The sequence below is a fragment of the Garra rufa genome, chromosome 22, assembly GCF_049309525.1.
Source record: "Garra rufa chromosome 22, GarRuf1.0, whole genome shotgun sequence".
Classification (NCBI taxonomy): domain Eukaryota; kingdom Metazoa; phylum Chordata; class Actinopteri; order Cypriniformes; family Cyprinidae; genus Garra; species Garra rufa.
Genome location: NC_133382.1, coordinates 977,650 through 997,203, shown reverse-complemented (window position 1 = coordinate 997,203; position 19,554 = coordinate 977,650). Strand labels below are relative to the sequence as shown.

At 34.1% G+C, this 19,554-nt stretch overlaps 1 protein-coding gene across 1 annotated transcript; it reads right to left on the bottom strand.

The window, feature by feature from the left end:
• Positions 1-1,560: 1,560 nt before the first annotated feature.
• On the bottom strand, positions 1,561-14,636 carry LOC141297865 (inactive all-trans-retinol 13,14-reductase-like). The gene is made up of 11 exons (XM_073828329.1): positions 14,384-14,636; positions 13,140-13,322; positions 11,419-11,660; positions 10,173-10,368; positions 9,243-9,440; positions 7,848-7,967; positions 7,620-7,758; positions 5,915-6,024; positions 4,865-5,031; positions 2,065-2,224; positions 1,561-1,975 (listed from the first exon to the last, which is right to left on the bottom strand). The coding sequence occupies exons 1-11, from the start codon at positions 14,541-14,543 to the stop codon at positions 1,800-1,802; spliced, it is 1,851 nt and encodes a 616-aa protein (XP_073684430.1). The 5' UTR covers positions 14,544-14,636; the 3' UTR covers positions 1,561-1,799.
• Between the last annotated feature and the right edge of the window lie 4,918 nt (positions 14,637-19,554).

Genomic DNA, 19,554 nt, shown 5'->3' with positions numbered 1-19,554 from the left:
TAAGATCTGTGTTAAACACAAGCTCAAGATATTTTCACATTTTATTCTATGGCATAAAATAAACATTTTCTGACTTTTTTTCTCTCACAATTATGACTTTGTATCTCACAATTCAGATTTGTTTCTCATGATTTCAAGTTTGTATCTTGTAATTCTGACATTTTTGTCACAATTGTGACTTTGTATCTGACAATTCTGAATACTTTTCTTACAATTGCAATTTTTTTCCTCATAATTACAACTTTGTATCTCACAATTCTGACTTTACCCACAATTGTGAGTTTATATTACACAATTCTGGCATCATTTCTCAGAATTGTGAGTTTACATCTCTGTATTCTGACTTTATAACTGTAAATTTACTGCGACTTATCTCACAATTCTGACTTTTTTCTCACAATTGTGACTTTGTATATCACAATTTTGATTTTTTTCACAAAATTGCCTTTATTTCACAATTCTGACATTTTTCTCACAATTGCAACATTGTATTTGGGTATTCTGAATTTTTTTCCTCAAAATTGCAACTTTGTATCTCACAATTCTGACTTTATTTCTCACAATTGCAACTTTGTATATAGCAATTTAGATTATTTTCTCACAATTTTGAGATATAAAATTGCAATTGCGAGTTATAAAGAAGAAAAATACTGATATGTTCATGGAATCGCAAGTTTATATCACAGATATAAATATCTTTTTCTCAGAATTGTGAGTTTATATCTCTGAATTCTGACTTTATAACTCACAATTGTACGCTTATTGTGACTTAACTCGCAATTCCGACATTTTTCTCACAATTGCAACATTGTTTCTCACAATTCAGAATTTTATCTTGCAATTGTGACTTTGTATCTCATAATTCTGAATTTTTTCCTCAAAATTGCAACTTTTTTTCTCATAATTATAACTTTGTATCTCACAATTCTGACTTTATTTCTCACAATTGCAACTTTGTAATTTCACAATTTTGAATTTTTTTCTCACAATTTTGAGATATAAAATTGCAATTATAAAGAAGTTATAAAGAAAGAAAAACACTGATATGTTCATGAAATTGCAAGTTTATATCACAGATATAAATATATTTTAGAGTTTATATCTCAGAATTATGACTTTATACGTTACAATTGCTAGTTTATATCAATTCTGACTTTATTTCTCGCAATTGTAAGTTTATATCTCACAATTCTGAGAAAAAAAGTCAGAATTGTAAGATTAGTCACAAAACTGTTTTTTTTTTAATTATTATTATTATTCAGTGGCATAAATGGGTTAAAAAAAAAAGAAGAAAAAAGAGATTTTACTCGTTTTGAGAAAAGGTGGCTACTAACAAGTGTCTAAATGGGACAATAGAGGTTTTCAGGACATTAACATAACATCAAACTACTCGTCTATTTGCTTTCACAGCCGTATTGTGTTAATAATCACTATTCAAACTCAATCTATCAGGGAAAATGTTTTAAAACACAGACCAAAAGAGTTGTTAGAAGTTTAATGGTGGTGACATTGAAGTGCATTTAAATTACTGGTTGGCTTACAAAAATGTGTCGTCATATGTCAATATTTTCTTTGATTTTATTAGCATTTCATAGATGATTTAATGTCATGTAAACAGGCACTCAATGTTATATGTTTATATATAATATTAAAATCTTTATCTGATAATAGTTAAATATAACAAATAACCCCAAAGTAACAATTAAGTGCTCATCTTCCATATTTATACATACTTGTTCTGTTTGTATGTATTAGTATGTAATTCATGGCCTGTGCAGATCTCCCTCAGAACAGCTTGATCACTGCTGCTTCTGCTTCTGCTTCGCCAGTTTCGCTGCCTCCTTTGCTTTCTTCCACTTGAGTTTCTTCTTGATGAACAGCAGGTCGATGTAGACGGGGTAGTTGAGGACGGTTGAGGCGCAGAGGAGACCACCATGCAATGCACCAGCGATTCCACAGCTGAAGATATCCTGACCTGAAATACACACAAAATGCTCTAATCTTGAAATGGAATTTAAATATATATTCATTAAAGAATATATGAATATAGTGAGGCAAATGCACCTGACAAATAAAGGTTTTTGACTGGAGTGTCACATCGGTTTCGAGCCATGGCTTCTGCGTAGAAGCGGTGCAGATTGTGATCAGCAGAATAAATGGCCCCTCGGTTACAGCTCAGATAGTGCATGTTTGTCAGAGGAGTGGCGGCCTCCTGAAACACCAGCTGAAACACACACACACACACACACACACACACACACAAGTCTGAATGCAGAATATGCCCCCTTTCTCTCTAATGATAGAACATGTGCTCCAGACTGCACTGTAAAAAGTTTTCACCAGTTTCAACTTAAAAACTTAAGTTTAGCAGCTGCCTTAAGATTTTAAGTTAAATCAACTTAAGTCATTTAAACTCACAAGTTATATCAACTCATTTTTATTGTAATAAGTTAAAATGACTTGTAGTTTTAAGCTGATTTAACTTAAAAACTTAAGGCAGCTGCTGAACTTAGGTTTTTAAGTTGAATTTGGTAAAAACTTTTTACAGTGTGCAGAGATTGCACAAAGACATATTTATGAAACAAAGTTCAATCTACAGTTCTGCTCAAATCTAATCGAAATACATATTCTGATCAAAAAAATTGCTGCTGAAAATTCAACTTTATTTTTTTGTCAATATTTTGAATTAGATTTTTATATTTTTGTTCCAGTTGTAAAGTTTTAGTTATTTTTTTTTGTCATTTTTATTTTTGTTTTGCAACTTTGTATCTCACAATTCAGAATTTTTTCTCACAACTGCAACTTTGTAGGGGAGAGTGCGGACAGTTGCAACATTGCTTATTTCTTCAAGCAGGAATAAGATACTGCCATGATATTCATACTGCACATGCTTTATTGGCCCCTCATACTTCCTGGAAGAAATCAGTCACATGTGATCATTCCTTCTAATCATTTACCCAATAACATTTGAATCTGTGCGTTCTTAGTTTCTAATAGGCATAGCTAGCGTGTGCCAATAATATGTTGTCAAGCTAATATACCAATTTTTATCATGGCTATCACTGTAGGGACACACTGTTGCAACCGTCCCATCAATATTGATTTAAAAGCTTGCCATAACATTACATAATTGTAATTGTATAATGATAATACTAATGAACCCCTTTTAATAGTTATCTCTCCTTTTTTAAGTGAATAGGTAAAAAAAATCTACTTGTTACTTAATGTTTTTAATTGACTATTCTTTGTTTTTTTTTTTACAGCCAATTTACCTTATTGAAGACTGCGACTGTGAACAAATAAAATAAAGAGATTGCAAAATTATATTTAAGAATGAACTTTGTTTAAGTGTAAAGTGTACATATATAATCATATACACATATATATATATATAACACATGTTGCAGCAATATGGGTGAGTAGCTGACATTTGCGGCTTCGTTGTATTAAAATTTTGGCTTTCTAATACAAACAGTCTCTGAGAAACTAAAGGAAATGCAAAAAGTGTTGCAACCGTCCCCACTCTCCCCTAATCTCACAATTCAGAATTTTTCTTGCAATTGCAACTTTGTATCTCACAGTTTAGATTTTTTTTTCTAACAATTTCCTCTCACGATTGTGACTTTGTACATTGCAATTCTGACTTTTTTCTCACAATTTACATACTTTACATTGAACATCTTGCAATTCTACATTTTTTCTCACAATTGCGACTTCGTATCTTGCAATTCTAACTTTTTTTTTGCTCGCAATTGTGACTTTGTATCTCGGAATTCTGACTTTTGCTCTCTCTTTTTAGATTTTTGTTTCAATTTTAGCAATTTTTTTTGTAATTTTTATGATTATTATTATTTTTTAATATCTTTTTTGTACATCGACATGTTATTTTATTTCAGGTAATGTTTATTTTATTTGATAAGAAATAAAACTGTTTTATTGTTTTATTTAGGTAATGATAATAACCCTGGTTCAGATACACAGTCAAACCTAAATTTATTCAGACACTGAGTCATATCTCACATTAGCACAGTTTGCTATATGGTTTAGAAAATGATAATAAAATATGACAAGATCTAGGAGTTAAACTATGTCAAATTACATTAATATCTTATAACTTTAGTAGAAAGGTATGTAATTGATCAAAATCAACCAATAATTCAGACAACAATATTTACACAACTATCAATACTTTGTTGACCAATTACCAAGCAATGCTTCATTTGGTTCAGTCTGGGGTGCAAAATTGCGACTTTGTATCTCAGTTTAAAAATTAAAATTTTGCATTACCAATTAAAGAAAAACACTTGTCAAAACATGGTAAGGTCAAAGTGTCTGAATAATTTGGTCCCAAATTTTTATCTATTTTACTGCTAGTCCACTATATGACTAATTTTTGTGTATAATAGGTCACAGTCATAAATATTTCATTATATTAAAGTGAGGCTCTTTATGACTGTGCACTTCCAGTAGCTCTTAGTTAGTCACATGACATTTATAGTTCAGATGATTGGCTTAAAAACAGTTTTGAGTCTTCGAGTTCATGCCAGCGAAGCAGCTGCCATTGAGATGAATGGAAAAGCTAACAGATGACTTTCTCCACGTATTATAGAGCTGCTTGGTGAGTCAATGAATGGACTGTGTGGGTGGTTCATGAGACTAATGACATGTTTTACAGAGATGTCGTTGATAAACACCAGCTACATTTTAAAGCTCAACCTTGTAATCGTATCTCAGTGTTTAGACTCTTTAGTCAACTTATGAATGACTAACTTGACTTACTTAACTCTGCACATTTACCAGGAATAGGACAAAAGCATTTTAACATTAAAAAATAACACATTTCAAATTTGCAAAAGTTTAGTACCTTGTCTCTGAGTTTAGGGAAGTGTTTGCAGGCCCAGTCAAAGAGATAGTTGGCAAATCTCATCTTATAGTTGAAATAATCGTCGCCTCTTTTTCTCACTCTAGTGTCCTTCCACTCCTCAAACCATTCGTAGTTCACCATGGTCAGAATCGTCATACAGGACTTGCCTGGAAAATTATTATTAATAACACAATATAATCTTTTTTTTTTTTTTTTAACTTGCACCCATGAAGAACAAAAACAGCCTTCAAAAATACAAAGCGACTGACTTTGAAGTTCAATAAAAAAAATCTTGAAAAGAATTTTTTTTTTTTTTTCACTAAACATTCACTGTTTTTTTATTAATGTTTTTCTTGTATATCAGACCCATATAGGCCTTTAAATCTGTATTTTTAAAAAAGAAAATACTTTTATTAACACAGGATGCATTAAACGGACATTTAGAATGTTTCAAAAGATTTCACTTTTAAATAAATTCAAAAATCTTGAAAATTAAAATGATGCTGAAAATTCAGCTTTGATCACAAAATTAAATTATTTTGAACAGATATTCACATAAAACATAGCAATTTCAAATTGCAATAATAATACAGTTTTTACTGTATTTTTGATCAAACAAATGCAGCCTTGTGTGCATTTTCTTCAAAACATTTATCTCTTTCTATATATATATATATTACTCTTTTTTTTATGCACTGAAGACTGGAGTAATGGTCACAGCTTTGATCACAGAAATAAATTACATTTTAATAGATATTCACATAGAAAACAGCTATTTCAAATTCTAATAATACTTCAGAATTGTACTGTTTTAATGATGCTTAAAATTCAGCTTTGATCACAGAAATAAATTACATTTTAATAGATATTCACATAGAAAACAGCTATTTCAAATTCTAATAATATTTCAGAATTTTACTGATTTTATTGTATTTTTGTTCAAATAAATGCAGCTTTGGTGAACGGAAGATACTTTTGAATGGTGGAGTACAGTGTATCTTCCAGTGACAGTGGCCGGCTGATGGACTAAATCTTCTGTTTGGATGTTACCTGGGTGCCGGATTTGTGATGTGGGGTCTTTGGCTGAAGGAAAGGTGATGAGAATCATGGGAACGTTCTCTGGTGCCTCGTCTTTACTCATACTGAAGAACTCATCCATCCTACAGGTGAAAGATCTCTTTTTATTTACTGCCATGATGTGCTCATATTACATGTACTTATAGACATACAGTTCCATCAGAAAACAACATGAGAGTACAGGAAAGTTTGGAAAGGACTGGAAATATGTTTTCCCACAAGCAGGAAGATAAGAATTGCTTCTTGGATTGAGAGCAGAAACCCTGTCCAGACAGAAGTATGGCAGCAGGCCCAGAGACAGAGAGAGATGGGACAAGCCACAAATCTAATGCTTTAGGCAACAGCACCACCTAGTGTTTGATTAGAGCAACTGCACTGCAAAAAATGCTTTGTTTTGTTTCCAGCCAAAATATCTCAAATTCTTAAATCAAGAAGGATTTTCTAAACAAGTAAAAATTATTTTCTTGTTTTCAGAAAAAACAAATCAAAATGAAGTGAGTTTTTGCTAAGAACAAGCAAAATAATCTGCCAGTGGGGTAAGAAAAAAAAATCTTATTTCAAACGTATCTCACAATTCAGAATTTTTTCTCGCAATTGCGACTCTGTATCTCACAATTCAAATATTTTTATTTTTGCAATTGCAACTTTGTATCTCGCAATTCTGACTTTTTTTTCTCGCAATTGCAACATTTTATCTCGCAATTCCCATTTTTTTCTCACATTTTGCAACTTTTTATCTCCCAATTCTGACTTTTTTTCTCGCAGTTGCAACAAGTAAAAAATATTTTCTTGTTTTCAGAAAAAACAATCAAAATGAAGTGAGTTTTTGCTAAGAACAAGCTAAAAAATCTGCCAGTGAAGTAAGAAAAAAAATCTTATTTCAAACAGAAAACAAGATTATTTTTCTTCCCCCATTGGCAGATTACTTTGCTTGTTTCAAGCAAAAACGCACTTAATTTTGACTTGTTTTTTTCTGAAAACAAAAAACTAATTTTTACTTGTCTAGAAAATCCTTCTTGATTTAAGAATTTTTAGATATTTTGGCTGGAAATGAGACAAAAAAATCTAAGTAAGAAAAGCATTTTGCAGTGTGCATTCTATGATTCGGTTAGATTGAAGATTGATTGATCTATATATAAGTATATTCTTTTAAAGTATAATTTAAAATCATGCTACAGTGTACTTCTTTTTCACAAGGGTTTCATTCATTGTTTTACTTATTAAGACCTTTTGTTTTAGAGCAAAGATTATGTTAGTGTTTTGTTAGGAATGATGATTAGTACTTAGTGCATGCTATTAAATCATTTTTTAAAATAGTTAATAATATGTGTCTTTGCACTTTTTGGAAATATTGATTCTACATTGTAAATGCAAAGGTATATTGCATTTGTATTAAAGTAGTATACACTCTTAAAAATAAAGGTGCTTTAAAAGGTTCTTCACAGCGATGCCATAGAAGAATCATTCAGTCAACGGTTCTTTAAACAACCATCTCTTTCTTACCGTTTTATAATCTGAAGAACCTTCTTTCACCACAAAGAATCTTTTGTGAAACGGAAAGGTTCTTCAGATGTTAAAGGTTCTTTATGGAACCATTTAGACAAAAAAGGTTCATCTATGGCATCGTGAAGCACTTTTATTTTTAATAGTGTAGTAAAGTATCTTTTTTAATACTGACATGGCATCCATGTCGTTGGATTTGAAGAGCCAGAGGGTGGTGGGCACGATGTCTAACTCTTCCTGCGTCGCGTCAAACCCTGAGAACAAAAGGAATGAGGCTTTCCCGGGCCTCATCATATCCAGGCGACTCTGAATCTCTGAAAGATCAGAAGACAGCCAATCTATAGTCTCTCAATGGCAGGTGAGTATTAAAGATGGTTTATTGCAGCACATTGATTATGTTCACCTGGTTTGACTTGTATTTCTGGAGGTAGGAGCTTCTGGAAGGTGTTGAAGATCCCACAGTTGGAGATGATGACAGGAGCCCGAATCTCCACATGATCATCGCCTTTCTTCACTGTCACTCCTGTCAATCAAATCATGAGGCCGGTGGATCAATATACATACATATACAACATGCAAAATGATCTTATACCTGACCAGTGTTGGGGAAAGTTACTTTTAAAAGTAATGCATTACAATATTGAGTTACTCCTTAAAAAAAGTAACTAATTACGTTACTTAGTTACTTTTTACGGGAAGAAATGCGTTACTTTACTGTTGCGTTACTTTTTAAATCTGGGCAGGGCTTGCTTGTTTGTTTTTAATATAAAAAGTTCTATTTTTGTCAAATGTAAAAGCCTTTTTACATCAAAAGCCTTAGAGAAAAGTAAATTGACGTCTGTACAATAGACCGCAGAAGAAAATATATAATCTTGAGTAATTTTTGCTTATTAGTATGGATGAATTGATCATCGAAGGTCGGCAGCAAAGACATCAGTTAATAAAATGAGATTAAATACATAAAGCACTGCAAAAAATGCTTTTCTTACTGAGATTTTCTGTCTTGTTTCCAGACAAAATATCTAAAAATTCTTAAATCAAGAAGGATTTTCTAGACGAGTAAAAATTATTGTCTAGTTTTCAGAAAAAACAAGTAAAATTAACTGCGTTTTTGCTTGAAACAAGCTAAATAATCTGCCAACGAAGTAAGTGAAAAAAATCTTATTTCAAACAGAAAACAAGATTATTTATTTCACCCCATTGGCAGATTATTTACCTTGTTTCAAGCAAAAACACACTTAATTTTTACTTGTTTTTTTTCTAAAAACTAATCAATTTTTACTCGTCTAGAAAATCCTTCTTGATTTAAGAATTTTTAGATATTTTGGCCGGAAACAAGACAGAAAATCTAATTAAGAAAAGCATTTTTTGCAGTGAGGATATTTGTATTATTTAACATATTTAATAATTGCAGGTTTTTTTTATTCATTTTGAAGAACACTGTATCTGTTTTTAGTGAGTGAGATGAATTAATGCATGTTCACATTTATTCTAGAACTAAAGTAACATCTTACTCACAATTTCTCTCAACATGGAGACAGGAGAGCTTTTAATCAATAAATGAGGGAAAGTAACTGGCTTTACTTATTTGAAAAAGTAAATCATATTTTCTTGTCAATTAAAAAGTAATGCGTTACTTTACTAGTTACTTGGAAAAAGTAATATTATTACGTAACTTGCGTTACTTGTAATGCATTACCCCCAACACTGACTAACAATAACACTGAATGGGAATAAACTGAATTTCTGCATTCGTTATTGCAGTTTAATTGGTATAAATGTTTTGCTTTTGACTCACCATAAGCAGCTCCCTTTGTGTCCACCAGGATTCGGCTGACAGGAGCTCGGACCAGCACACTGCCCCCATATTTCTGTATGACTTTAGTGATGTGGAAGGGGATCTCACTGGCGCCTCCTTTGGGGTAATATGCACCACGCTTGAAATGATGCAGCATCAGAGCATTGATCATAAAGCTGGAATCTTTCGGAGGCACACCTGGAGAAAAAAGAATCGATTTTTGAGTTGGAAAAACTGGTTAATCTATCCAGAATCTATGTTTTTTTGAATGTGCATGGAAAGTGTTGTCACGGATGTATTTAAATTGTGATTATGATGTTTCAATTGCAATTATGATAATATTTCATGGTTAAAGACAGCCCAAAATGACCCATAAGCAGATCTATAAAGGTGGTGCTGGGGAGGTGGAGGGTTTCTGATAGCGATATGCGCAATATTCAAGTTCACAAGTTCAAAAATTTCAACTCGAATGGAAAATTTGCATGATGTGTTCTCGCGCAAGCCATTCAGCAAAGAGCTTATTGACAGGTCTGGTTGAATCAGAAAGTTATTATAGCCTGAAATTTCTGATATAGGTATCTGGAGCACAGAAAACTATTCAAATTAGTTGTATTGTAGTTGTATTTTATTAGCATGGCTACATAGAAGCTGCTATCAATCAATAATAATAATGTCAGTGTATATACCATAGTAAAATGAGACTCTTGTAGGTTCAAAAATTTAATTGAATTATTTTTTTTAATTCTTTCTTAAACCAGTTTTAGTTTCAGTTATTTAGTATAAAGTTTAAACTAAATAATTTTTTTTTTATTGCAACTAGCTGAAATGAAAGAAGTAATAATGAAATAATTTAAATTAAAAAATTTTTTTTTTTCATTTTATCACTTGGTGCTTTCATGGAATGATTAACGTATATATAATAAGCCTCACCGTAGAAGAAATATGAGAAGATCAAATGCAAGTCCTTGTTGCTTGTCAGTCTGTTGTTCATCTCCGTGGCATTGGATCCTGAGAGACGAAAGATGGATGAGCAGAAGTCAGCGATGCCACTTTTGAGCAGAAACAGAGAAAACCACTGTGGAATCAGCTTTAGAATGGCCAAAAAATTAATCCTCCTGGCTGTGACCTGAGGACGACACAGAAGACTTTTGTATATTCACTGCCGCTCACAAGTTTGGGATCAGAAAGATTTTTAATGGTTTTTAATGTTTCTTATGCTCATCGAGGCTGCATTTATTTGATTAAAAATACAGAAAAAAACTGTAAAGTTGTGAAATATTATTTCAATTTTAAATAACTGTTTTCTATGTGAATATCTTTTTTTTAAATGTACTTTATTTCTGTGATGCAAAGCTGAATATTCAGCATCATTACTGCAGTCTTCAGTGTCTCACAATCCTTCACAAATCATTCTAATATTCTGATTTATTATCAATGTCGCAAACACAAAATATTTTTTTAAACCTGTGAAACTTTTGTTCAGGATTCTTTGATCATTAAAAGGTAAAAGAAACAGCATTTATTTAAAATAGAAAGATTTTCTGAAAATATACACTACTGTTCAAAGGTTGAGTCAGTGCATTTTTATTCTTTTTTTTTTTTGAAAGAAATTAATACATTTATTCACCAAGGATGTGTTAAATTAATAAAAAGTGATAGCATAGATTTACTTTGTTAGAAAAGATTTATATTTGGAATAAATGTTGTTCTCTTAAACTTGTTATTCATCAAAGAATCTTGAAAAAAGTATCACAGGTTCCAAAAATCTGCACTGAAGACTGGAGTAACAGCTGATGAAAATTCAGCTTTGCATCACATAAATAAATTATATTTTAAAGTATATTCAAATACAAACCATTATTTTATGTTGTAATAACATTTTGCAATTTTACTGTTTTTTTTCTCACTATTTTTGATCAATTAATGCAGCCTTGAAGAGCATAAGAGGCTTTTTCTCAGTTTTACTGATCCTAGACTTTTAAGCAGCAGTGCATATTTTTTATATTTAAAAATGATGGAAGTACTCAATACTTCAGACAAGAAACAGAAAAAAATTATCAACATATATTGCATGCATAAATGTATGGAAGGCACATACTGTAAAAAAAATCTGATAACCATGAACTTATTTATTTTCAAAATGAGAAACATGAGATGACAGATGTGGATGCTCTACCTTCATCAACTTGAAGAACTCCTCCACAGCTTTGACATCCTCAGGAAAGAACTTCTTCAGGTTGTGCTCCATCTCAGTCCTGCCGCTCAAGATGGAGTAGTCTCTCCGTTTCCCGCCGTCGTCGATCACAATGCTGTCAAAATGCTGCGGTAGCTCCGCAAACTCCAGCTGACCCTCAGTGATTTGATCCATAGCGACCTTCAGCAGACCGTTTTCATGCAGCTGACCGAAGTAGTGAAGTCCTTTAGACATGCAAGATTAAACAAACTCCATTTAAGAACCTTCAGTAGATATATTCTTGAGACATCATGATATAATTCACAGACACTTCTTTTATCTAACTAACAAGGAAGTAACAACCCCAACTGGAAGTTTAAGTGAGGTTTCACCTGCAAAAAAATGCTTTTCTTACTTAGATTTTTTGTCTCTAAAGATTCTTAAATCAAGTAAAAAAGATTTTCTTGTTTTCAGAAAAAATGAGTGATTTGTTTGCTTAGAACAAGCTAAATAATCTGAATAATTTTCCCTACCCTATTGGCAGATTATTTAGCTTGTTTCAAGCAAAAACACACTTAATTTTGACTTGTTTTTACAACGTCAACGTTACAACGTTCTTTTTCAAATGTCAAAATTAAATGCGTTTTAGCTTGAAACAAGCAAAACAATCTGCTAAAGGGGTAAGAAAAATTATCTTGTTTTCTGTTTGAAATTAGATTTTTTTGCTTACCCCATTGGCAGATTATTTTGCTTGCTCTAAAAAATCTAGAAAATCCTTCTTGATTTAAGAATTTTTAGATATTTTGTCTGGAAACAAGAGAAAACATCTAAGTAAGAAAAGCATTTTTGCAGTGCAGTGATAAATTGTAGGCCTACTGTATTTTCTGAAAATGTTGCACTGGGTTAAAATTGTCTCATTGGTGTATAACTTATTGCTTTCAGAAATAAAGTAACCAATTACCAATTTAACCAATTTAAATAAAATTAACCATTTACAACAGCCTAAGGAATACTTGTCCCCAAAATTAAAAATCAACGTCAGGTCATCCCAGATGTATTTGTGTATTTGTGTTTGTTTCTTCATCAGATTTGTATAAATATGTCATTCCATCACTGGATCCTCTGCAGTGAATGGGTGCCGTCAGAATGAGAGTCCAAACAGCTGATAAAAACATCACAATAATCCACACCACTCCAGTCCATCAATTAACATCTTGAGAAGACAAAAGCTGAAACAAATCCAGCATTAAGACGCTTTTATGAGTCTACAATCCATAATAACGCTTCCTCCAGCGGTGGTCTGGTCTGAATCAGGAGAGAAATCTGCACCGTTTACAAGCCAAAACAGCTCTAAACAAATATGTGGCTGGATTTTAACGTGAGAGACAACAGGAGATGGACTTTTTCACTGGAGGAACTGTTATGGAGTGATATTTTAGTTAAAAACGTCTTAATGCTGGATTTGTTTCAGCTTTTTTCCTCAACATGTTAACTGATGGACTGGAGTGGTGCGGATTATTGAGATGTTTGCATCAGCTGTTTGGACTCTCATTCTGACGGCACCCATTCACCGCAGAGGATCCAGTGATGGAGCGACACATTTCTACGAATCTGATGAACAAACAAACTCATTTCAGGGCGAGCACATTTTCATGTTTGGATGATTTTTTCCTTTAAAATGTTCTCATATGTAAAAATAATGATCTATGAGGGACGGTACATACCCACATCAAACTCAAAGCCCTTCTCAGTGAAAGTGTGACAGCATCCTCCGGCCACATCGTGCTGCTCCAGAACCAGGACTCTCTTCCCTGATTTGGCCATCGTGGCTGCGGCCGTCATTCCTCCGATCCCACTGCCTATTATAATCGCATCAAGATTCTGTGGAATCTTCTCCTTGGTGAATCCTAGAAATACACACAGTAAGTAAATCTACATTACATGCATATAGACTATTGTACTCACTCACAAACACCTCATGCAATCTTATGTAACGTTTTACAGCAGAATGAATGAGCAGTCCATTCCTGATCTGGCTGAACTCCCAGCATTCAGTGCTAAAAGTAAAAAAGCAGATAAGGAGATAGCATGGCCACAAAATACCACCACATTATCATTTTAAGCCCTAAAAAACTCAAATAAGAAGTTTGTGTGAGATCTACAGGCGTTTTCACAATCAGCTCATCGAATCAAGATATTGGTATAGCCATTGACACACATGTTAATTGTTTTACAATAGCATTGACAAGACTTTACATAATTAGATTACGTTAAACACACCATATGTTCTGTTTAGTGCTTATTATCTGATATCACTATTACTTTAAGATAATGAGACATAAAAAAGATGTTTAACCCTTGTGCGTCAATTAAAAAAAAAGACCCTTGGCAGATTTTTGCTGGAAAAAATTGTAATTATAAAAAATGTAAACAAAAAAAGTAATTGAGGTTTAAATTTATGAAGATGATTTATGAGATATTTTTATATAAACTATATATTTTATAAAACTCAAAAATTCTAAAGTTGTGAAACTAATTTTTATTTAGGACATATTTATACCCACACAATTACCGCTGCATAATTCATCCAACTGACTAGAAGAAAAATAGTCTTATTTCAAACAGAAAACAAGATTATTATTCGTACACCATTGGCAGATTATTTTGATGTTTCAAGTAAAAACGCACTTCATTTTGACTTTTTTTTTTCTAAGGAAAAGACAACCATTGTTACTCGTCTTAAAAATCCCTCTGGATTTAAGAATTTTGAGATATTTTGGCTGGAAACATCATTTTTTGCAATGTATAAGCTCCTTGAGTGCTCATATGTTGCCTGTGAAGATTAGCTCACATTAGATTGTCCATTTGCTTTAAAAAGCTTCAGATTAGCAGAACAAGCTTAAAACACTCTGAGGTCATTCTGAGGTCGAAGCAGCATTTAAGCATCTAGAGAAGTCTGGACATTCACCTTGTTTCAGCACTTTGTCCCTCTTCCTCTGGTCCAGCTCTAAAGGTCCCGCAGGCCTCACTGACTTCACTGTGAACGGACTGGGCTTCCAGAACAGATACCAGAACAACACTCCACCAGCCCAAATCAGGACGGACACCAAAAATACCACCAGCCACATCCTGAAGAATTAAGTCTGTAAAACTATCTTCTTGAAAAACAAAGACTATTGCACATATGCATCACAGCGCATTCTCTTCTGCATAAACGCTTGTTGAAAGTCTTCTTTTATATGCAAGCAAGGAGCAAAGGTCTCAGCAAATGAGTTGCACAATGAAGTGTCATACGGAACCGCTCGAGATAAGAGTGGTAATATTTAATGATGTTTTATTAACAAAGTTCGGGAGGAGCACGTCAGATACTTAGCCTAATTAACACAGCTGGAACTCACTCAAGTCAATCTACGTCATGCATAAATACAGCTGACTTTCTACCCATTTGACGGATTATCAGCATTCGGTTTGCACCTTTTGGCATGACATCGCAGATCTTTCCCAGGATTGACAGGCTTCATCGCGGTCTCTGCTTGACCAGCCACACACGCTCTCACCAAAGCCCTTAAAACGTAATCTCGCCCCTCACCGGCGTCACTTCCAAAACTTCTACTTGCCACTAGGCTAGCTTTTTAACACTTATTACTTTGCATGGTTAAGAGGAAAATGTATGTCTTTTTAGCATCTTATTTTCAAAGCATGCCTGAAGTTGCAAAATTTTTTTATATTTATAGGATATTTCACTAAATATGTTGCTATGTGCTTTGGAAAACACGTCGCTAAGGTAATCTGAGAAGTTGCAAAATCTGGCAACAATTTGTCCAATTGGTAACACTACCATACTGCAACATACAATCTACCCGCCCCACCTTCCCACAGCACCGCGGTTTTAAATGTGTTTTTATTCTAAGTTCACAAAGCTTGAACTTAAGAATGCAGCAATTTCTCGCGCAAGATCGTGCTTCCAGTCTTATCCATTCACATATGAATGTAAGTCCATGGAACGAAGTGGCCTCCAGCTCCTGTAGCAAACACTACTGTGATATTGCCTCTGCTAGCAGTGCAGGCTACACGGGTTCTTCAGGTCTCCCATCCCGTGGCCCACAGATCAAGCCAGCGTGAGGCTGCCTCTGCTCGCAACACAGGCCCACAAATCTCAGCCTTTTTCCTGCCACTACTAACAACCCCTTTTTTCTTTTCAGTGGCCTCCAACTCCTGTAGCAGACTGTAGAGCACCAATGAGCTGACGATTGTTTTTACATGTCACCGTGCGATTTTATTTTCGTTTGACTAAATCACATTCAATTGAAATTACCACTTAATCTTTAATATTAGGCCATTTCTTTACAACAGACATGTTGAAATTGCAAATCCTTGGATGCGGACATCAAAGCGGCCATTCTTCCGAATTTATCATTACATTCAGTCATTTCACAAAATAACCTTCCAGCATTTCCCCCCGTAGGTGGCATGAATTAAATGAGGGTTTCACATTAGCCAATCGAAGTGGCTACTAGCATAATTCTTGGGTACGAAATGCCCTCTAGTGTATCTGTCAAAAAAAAAAAAAAAAAAAATCCTCTTGACGAATTCTCTCACATTGATCATGCAACCAATTTGTTAAATCATGGGTCTTCACACTGGCAAAAGTCGACATCACCTCAGCTTTTAAAGCTATGCCATCATCCAGAACCATGGCACTTATTTAGGGTACGTTAACACAAGAAGCCTTTGTTATACACCTAACTTTCAGATGTAAGCAGCACCAAGATTTTCTGACGTTATCAGAAGCGGCTTTTTGGATATGTCAAACATTTTACGTAAAGTAATCCTCAAAGCATCTACCCCTTTTTAGACAACTCAAATTGAGTATCGAACTCCCTGTCAGATGCTGCTAGAGCGCCCCGGTGGTGCAAATATGTTTCTCTTTCCACTCTCAACTACCGGCGAAACTTACCTGTCTGAAGCCGCGAGTATTAAACTCACGTCAGACACTGCGAGAGCCTTTCCCCTCGTAAATGTTTTCCTTCAACTAAAAAAAAAAAAAGAAAAAAAATCGTCAAGGCCTACCCGTCCGATCAAGAGCCTCGGTCTCCCATCGGATGTCGCGAGAGCCTAACCGAACTTGCAATTTTTTCCGTTCCGTCTACGCCGTGATTATTAAACTCCTGTCAAACGCTACAACAGCCTTCCTGTCAAGCAAATCTTGGCCCCTCAGTTCCGTCTACCCATCTGATGCCTTGAGTATTGAACTCTCGTCGATTGCCGCAAAAAAAAAAAAAAAAAACCTTTCCATCCCTGACCTTTTCCTTACTACAGTCGGCGAGGTATTCCCGTCTGATGCCGTGAGCCTTGGCCTCCCATCAGACACCCCAGGAGCCTCCTGACCACAACTTACCCTTCCGTCCCACGTCCGGCGGGGCCCACCCGTCCGATGCCGTGAGCCTTGGTCTCCCATCGGATGTCGTGAGAGTCGCCCGCACCAGGCGTCCCAAAATCTTTTTACCTGCCAAAGCGAGAAGACCCACTCGTCTGACGTTCTGAGTCTTGATCTCCCGTTGGAGGCTTCATGGGTCCTCTCGGTCAGCACCAATAGGGGCTGATCGACCAGTAGAGCCCTCATGCCAACATCGTAAGCTGCTCCGGCCAAGGCAACCCGGGTTCTCCTGATCGGGCCCCAACCACGCTGCTCCTCCATCGGCCGGTAGGGCTCACCCGTTCCAACGCCGTGTGCTCCCGTTGAGTATCAGTTTGAGCTCTCCCGACTGGACGCCCTAAATCCCGTAATCCATACCAGCAGCCGGTAGAGCCTTTTGACCTGATACCAAAAAACCTCTCCCATCAGAGTACGAAGGCTCTCCCAGCCGGCTAACCAAACATCTCTCAAACAACAGCCCCCGCTAGATCTCAGCGCTTGGGGGGGTCCTTTGTCCGGCGGCTGTCCTACACTCCATTGCTTATTGGGGGGTACTCTAGGTTCGGGCCATTCCCGAGCTCGGAGCCCTTCCCTGGACAGCACGCCAAACACGCTTTACATGCTCCAGCTAATTATATGCAAGTGTGAACTCGTGAAATAAAGGCTTTAGACCACATACAGAATCAAAGTAGTCCTCTTTGTGTAAACATTTATGTTCGGGAGGTAAATAATGAATGATTAGTTTACTTTGTTTCAGCCACAATCAACCCAAGGAAGCTTTAAGCACACTTAAAATATTTTTGAATTGCATAACAAATTGTCCAACCACTAATCATTTATGTTAAAGAAAAAATGTTTTAGAAAACTTAAAAATCTGTTTTAAGAGAAGAAAGAAATGGACAGGTTTGGAACAACTTGAGAAAGAGCAAATGATGATATGATTTTTCTTTTTTCAGATTTGGCTTTATTGTATGTCCTGGAAAAATTACTTATCAAATTTTTTTTTTTTAATATAGAGGAATTTATGTATACAATATCTCAACTGTCAGGAATAAGATAATGTTTAACCCTCTGGGCCTCTTTGTTTAGTCACACTTGGCTCCTTTGCGGTCAAAAGTGATTGAAGACTTAAAAAGTAACTTTTTTTTTTTTTTTGTTCAGGGAAATCAATGAAATACATTTTTGTTGATTAATATTTTCTGATTATTAGTTAGAATTTTTAGAATTTTAGTTGCAATATTTGTACAATTTTAATGAACAGTTTGTCCACTAGAATTAAATATTTTTTTGTATGTAATTTATTTTTATTTTTTTTCAATAAATGCAACATTTCACATTGCCTGATTGCTGAACACTTTTTTTTCAGCACAGTGGCTGATTTTGTAGCTTGTACCACCAAAAGATTCAGTGAATTATTGCAGTTTTTCGTATTTCCTATTTATTTCCTAGGTCGGTCATTTTTGACCGTGAAGGAGCCAAGTGTGACTTTTGACCCATTAACATCCAAAAAAACAAAAAAAAAAAAACATTTAACATCCAATTTTTTTTTTCTTTAGGGAAATCAATGAAATACATTTTTGTTAAATAATAATTTCTGGTTATTATTTAGAATTTTAAGGACTTTTTATGATACTATGCAATATTTATACAATTTTAATGAACATTTTTTTTTCCACTAGAATTTTTTTGTATTTAATTATTTATTTATTATTTTTCAATAAATGCAACATTTCACATTAAAATTGGTTGATTGCTGAAGACTTTTTTTTTTTTTTTTTATATATTCCGTGAATTATTGGAGTTTTTCGTATTTCCTATTTATTTCCTATGTCGGTCATTTTTGACCGTGAAGGAGCCAAGTGTGACTATTTTTTTATTATTATTTTGAATATTAAGGAGTTTTATGATACTATGCAATATTTAAAGTTTTAATGAACATTTTTTTTTCCACTAGAATAAATAAACTTTTTGTATCTAATGATATATTTATTATTTTTCAATAAATGCAACATTTCACATTAAAACACTTTTTTTTTCAGCACAGTGGCTGATTAGTAGCTTGTACCACCAAAAGATTCTGTGAATTATTGCAAAATTATTAAGAATTATTAACAAAAATTTAAAATGAAATTTTAAAAATGACATTTCTTATGAAATCATTCCTCTCTCTTCATAAATATTAAGAACATATATTGATTTGATGAAACAGCAAGTGTCTATGTTGATCCCTTTTAAATATACTAACAAAAACATTATTCGCTGATGAATCTCAATGCAATCATGAAACATTTCAGATCAGCAAAGGAGGATCATACTTCACAAATGCAGAAAATATCATTTTTATGAATCCTGATACTGTGTTCTTGCGGCACGATCAGCAAAAGGCTTTATCTTCACGTCTCAGCTGCTTTGAGTTTTCATCTTGCCAAATTAAGCAACAGCGTTAAAATTGATTATTCAGGTTATCATAAGCAGATAAGGTAATTAAGATAAGACTAAATTGTGAAAAAAAAACATATTGTGCTTTGTACGTGTGCTGTGTTTATCTTTATGACAGACTTCTATCGATAAGGGTTTCCAGGCCCAATTAAAGTAACTGCAAGTCAGCTTCAGTTTTACATTATGCAACACGCACACACAAAAATAATATTAGCATTCACTGTAAAAAAAAAAAAGACTGAATTTAACAATGAATTTTTTTTTTAAATGTATGCATTCTTTGA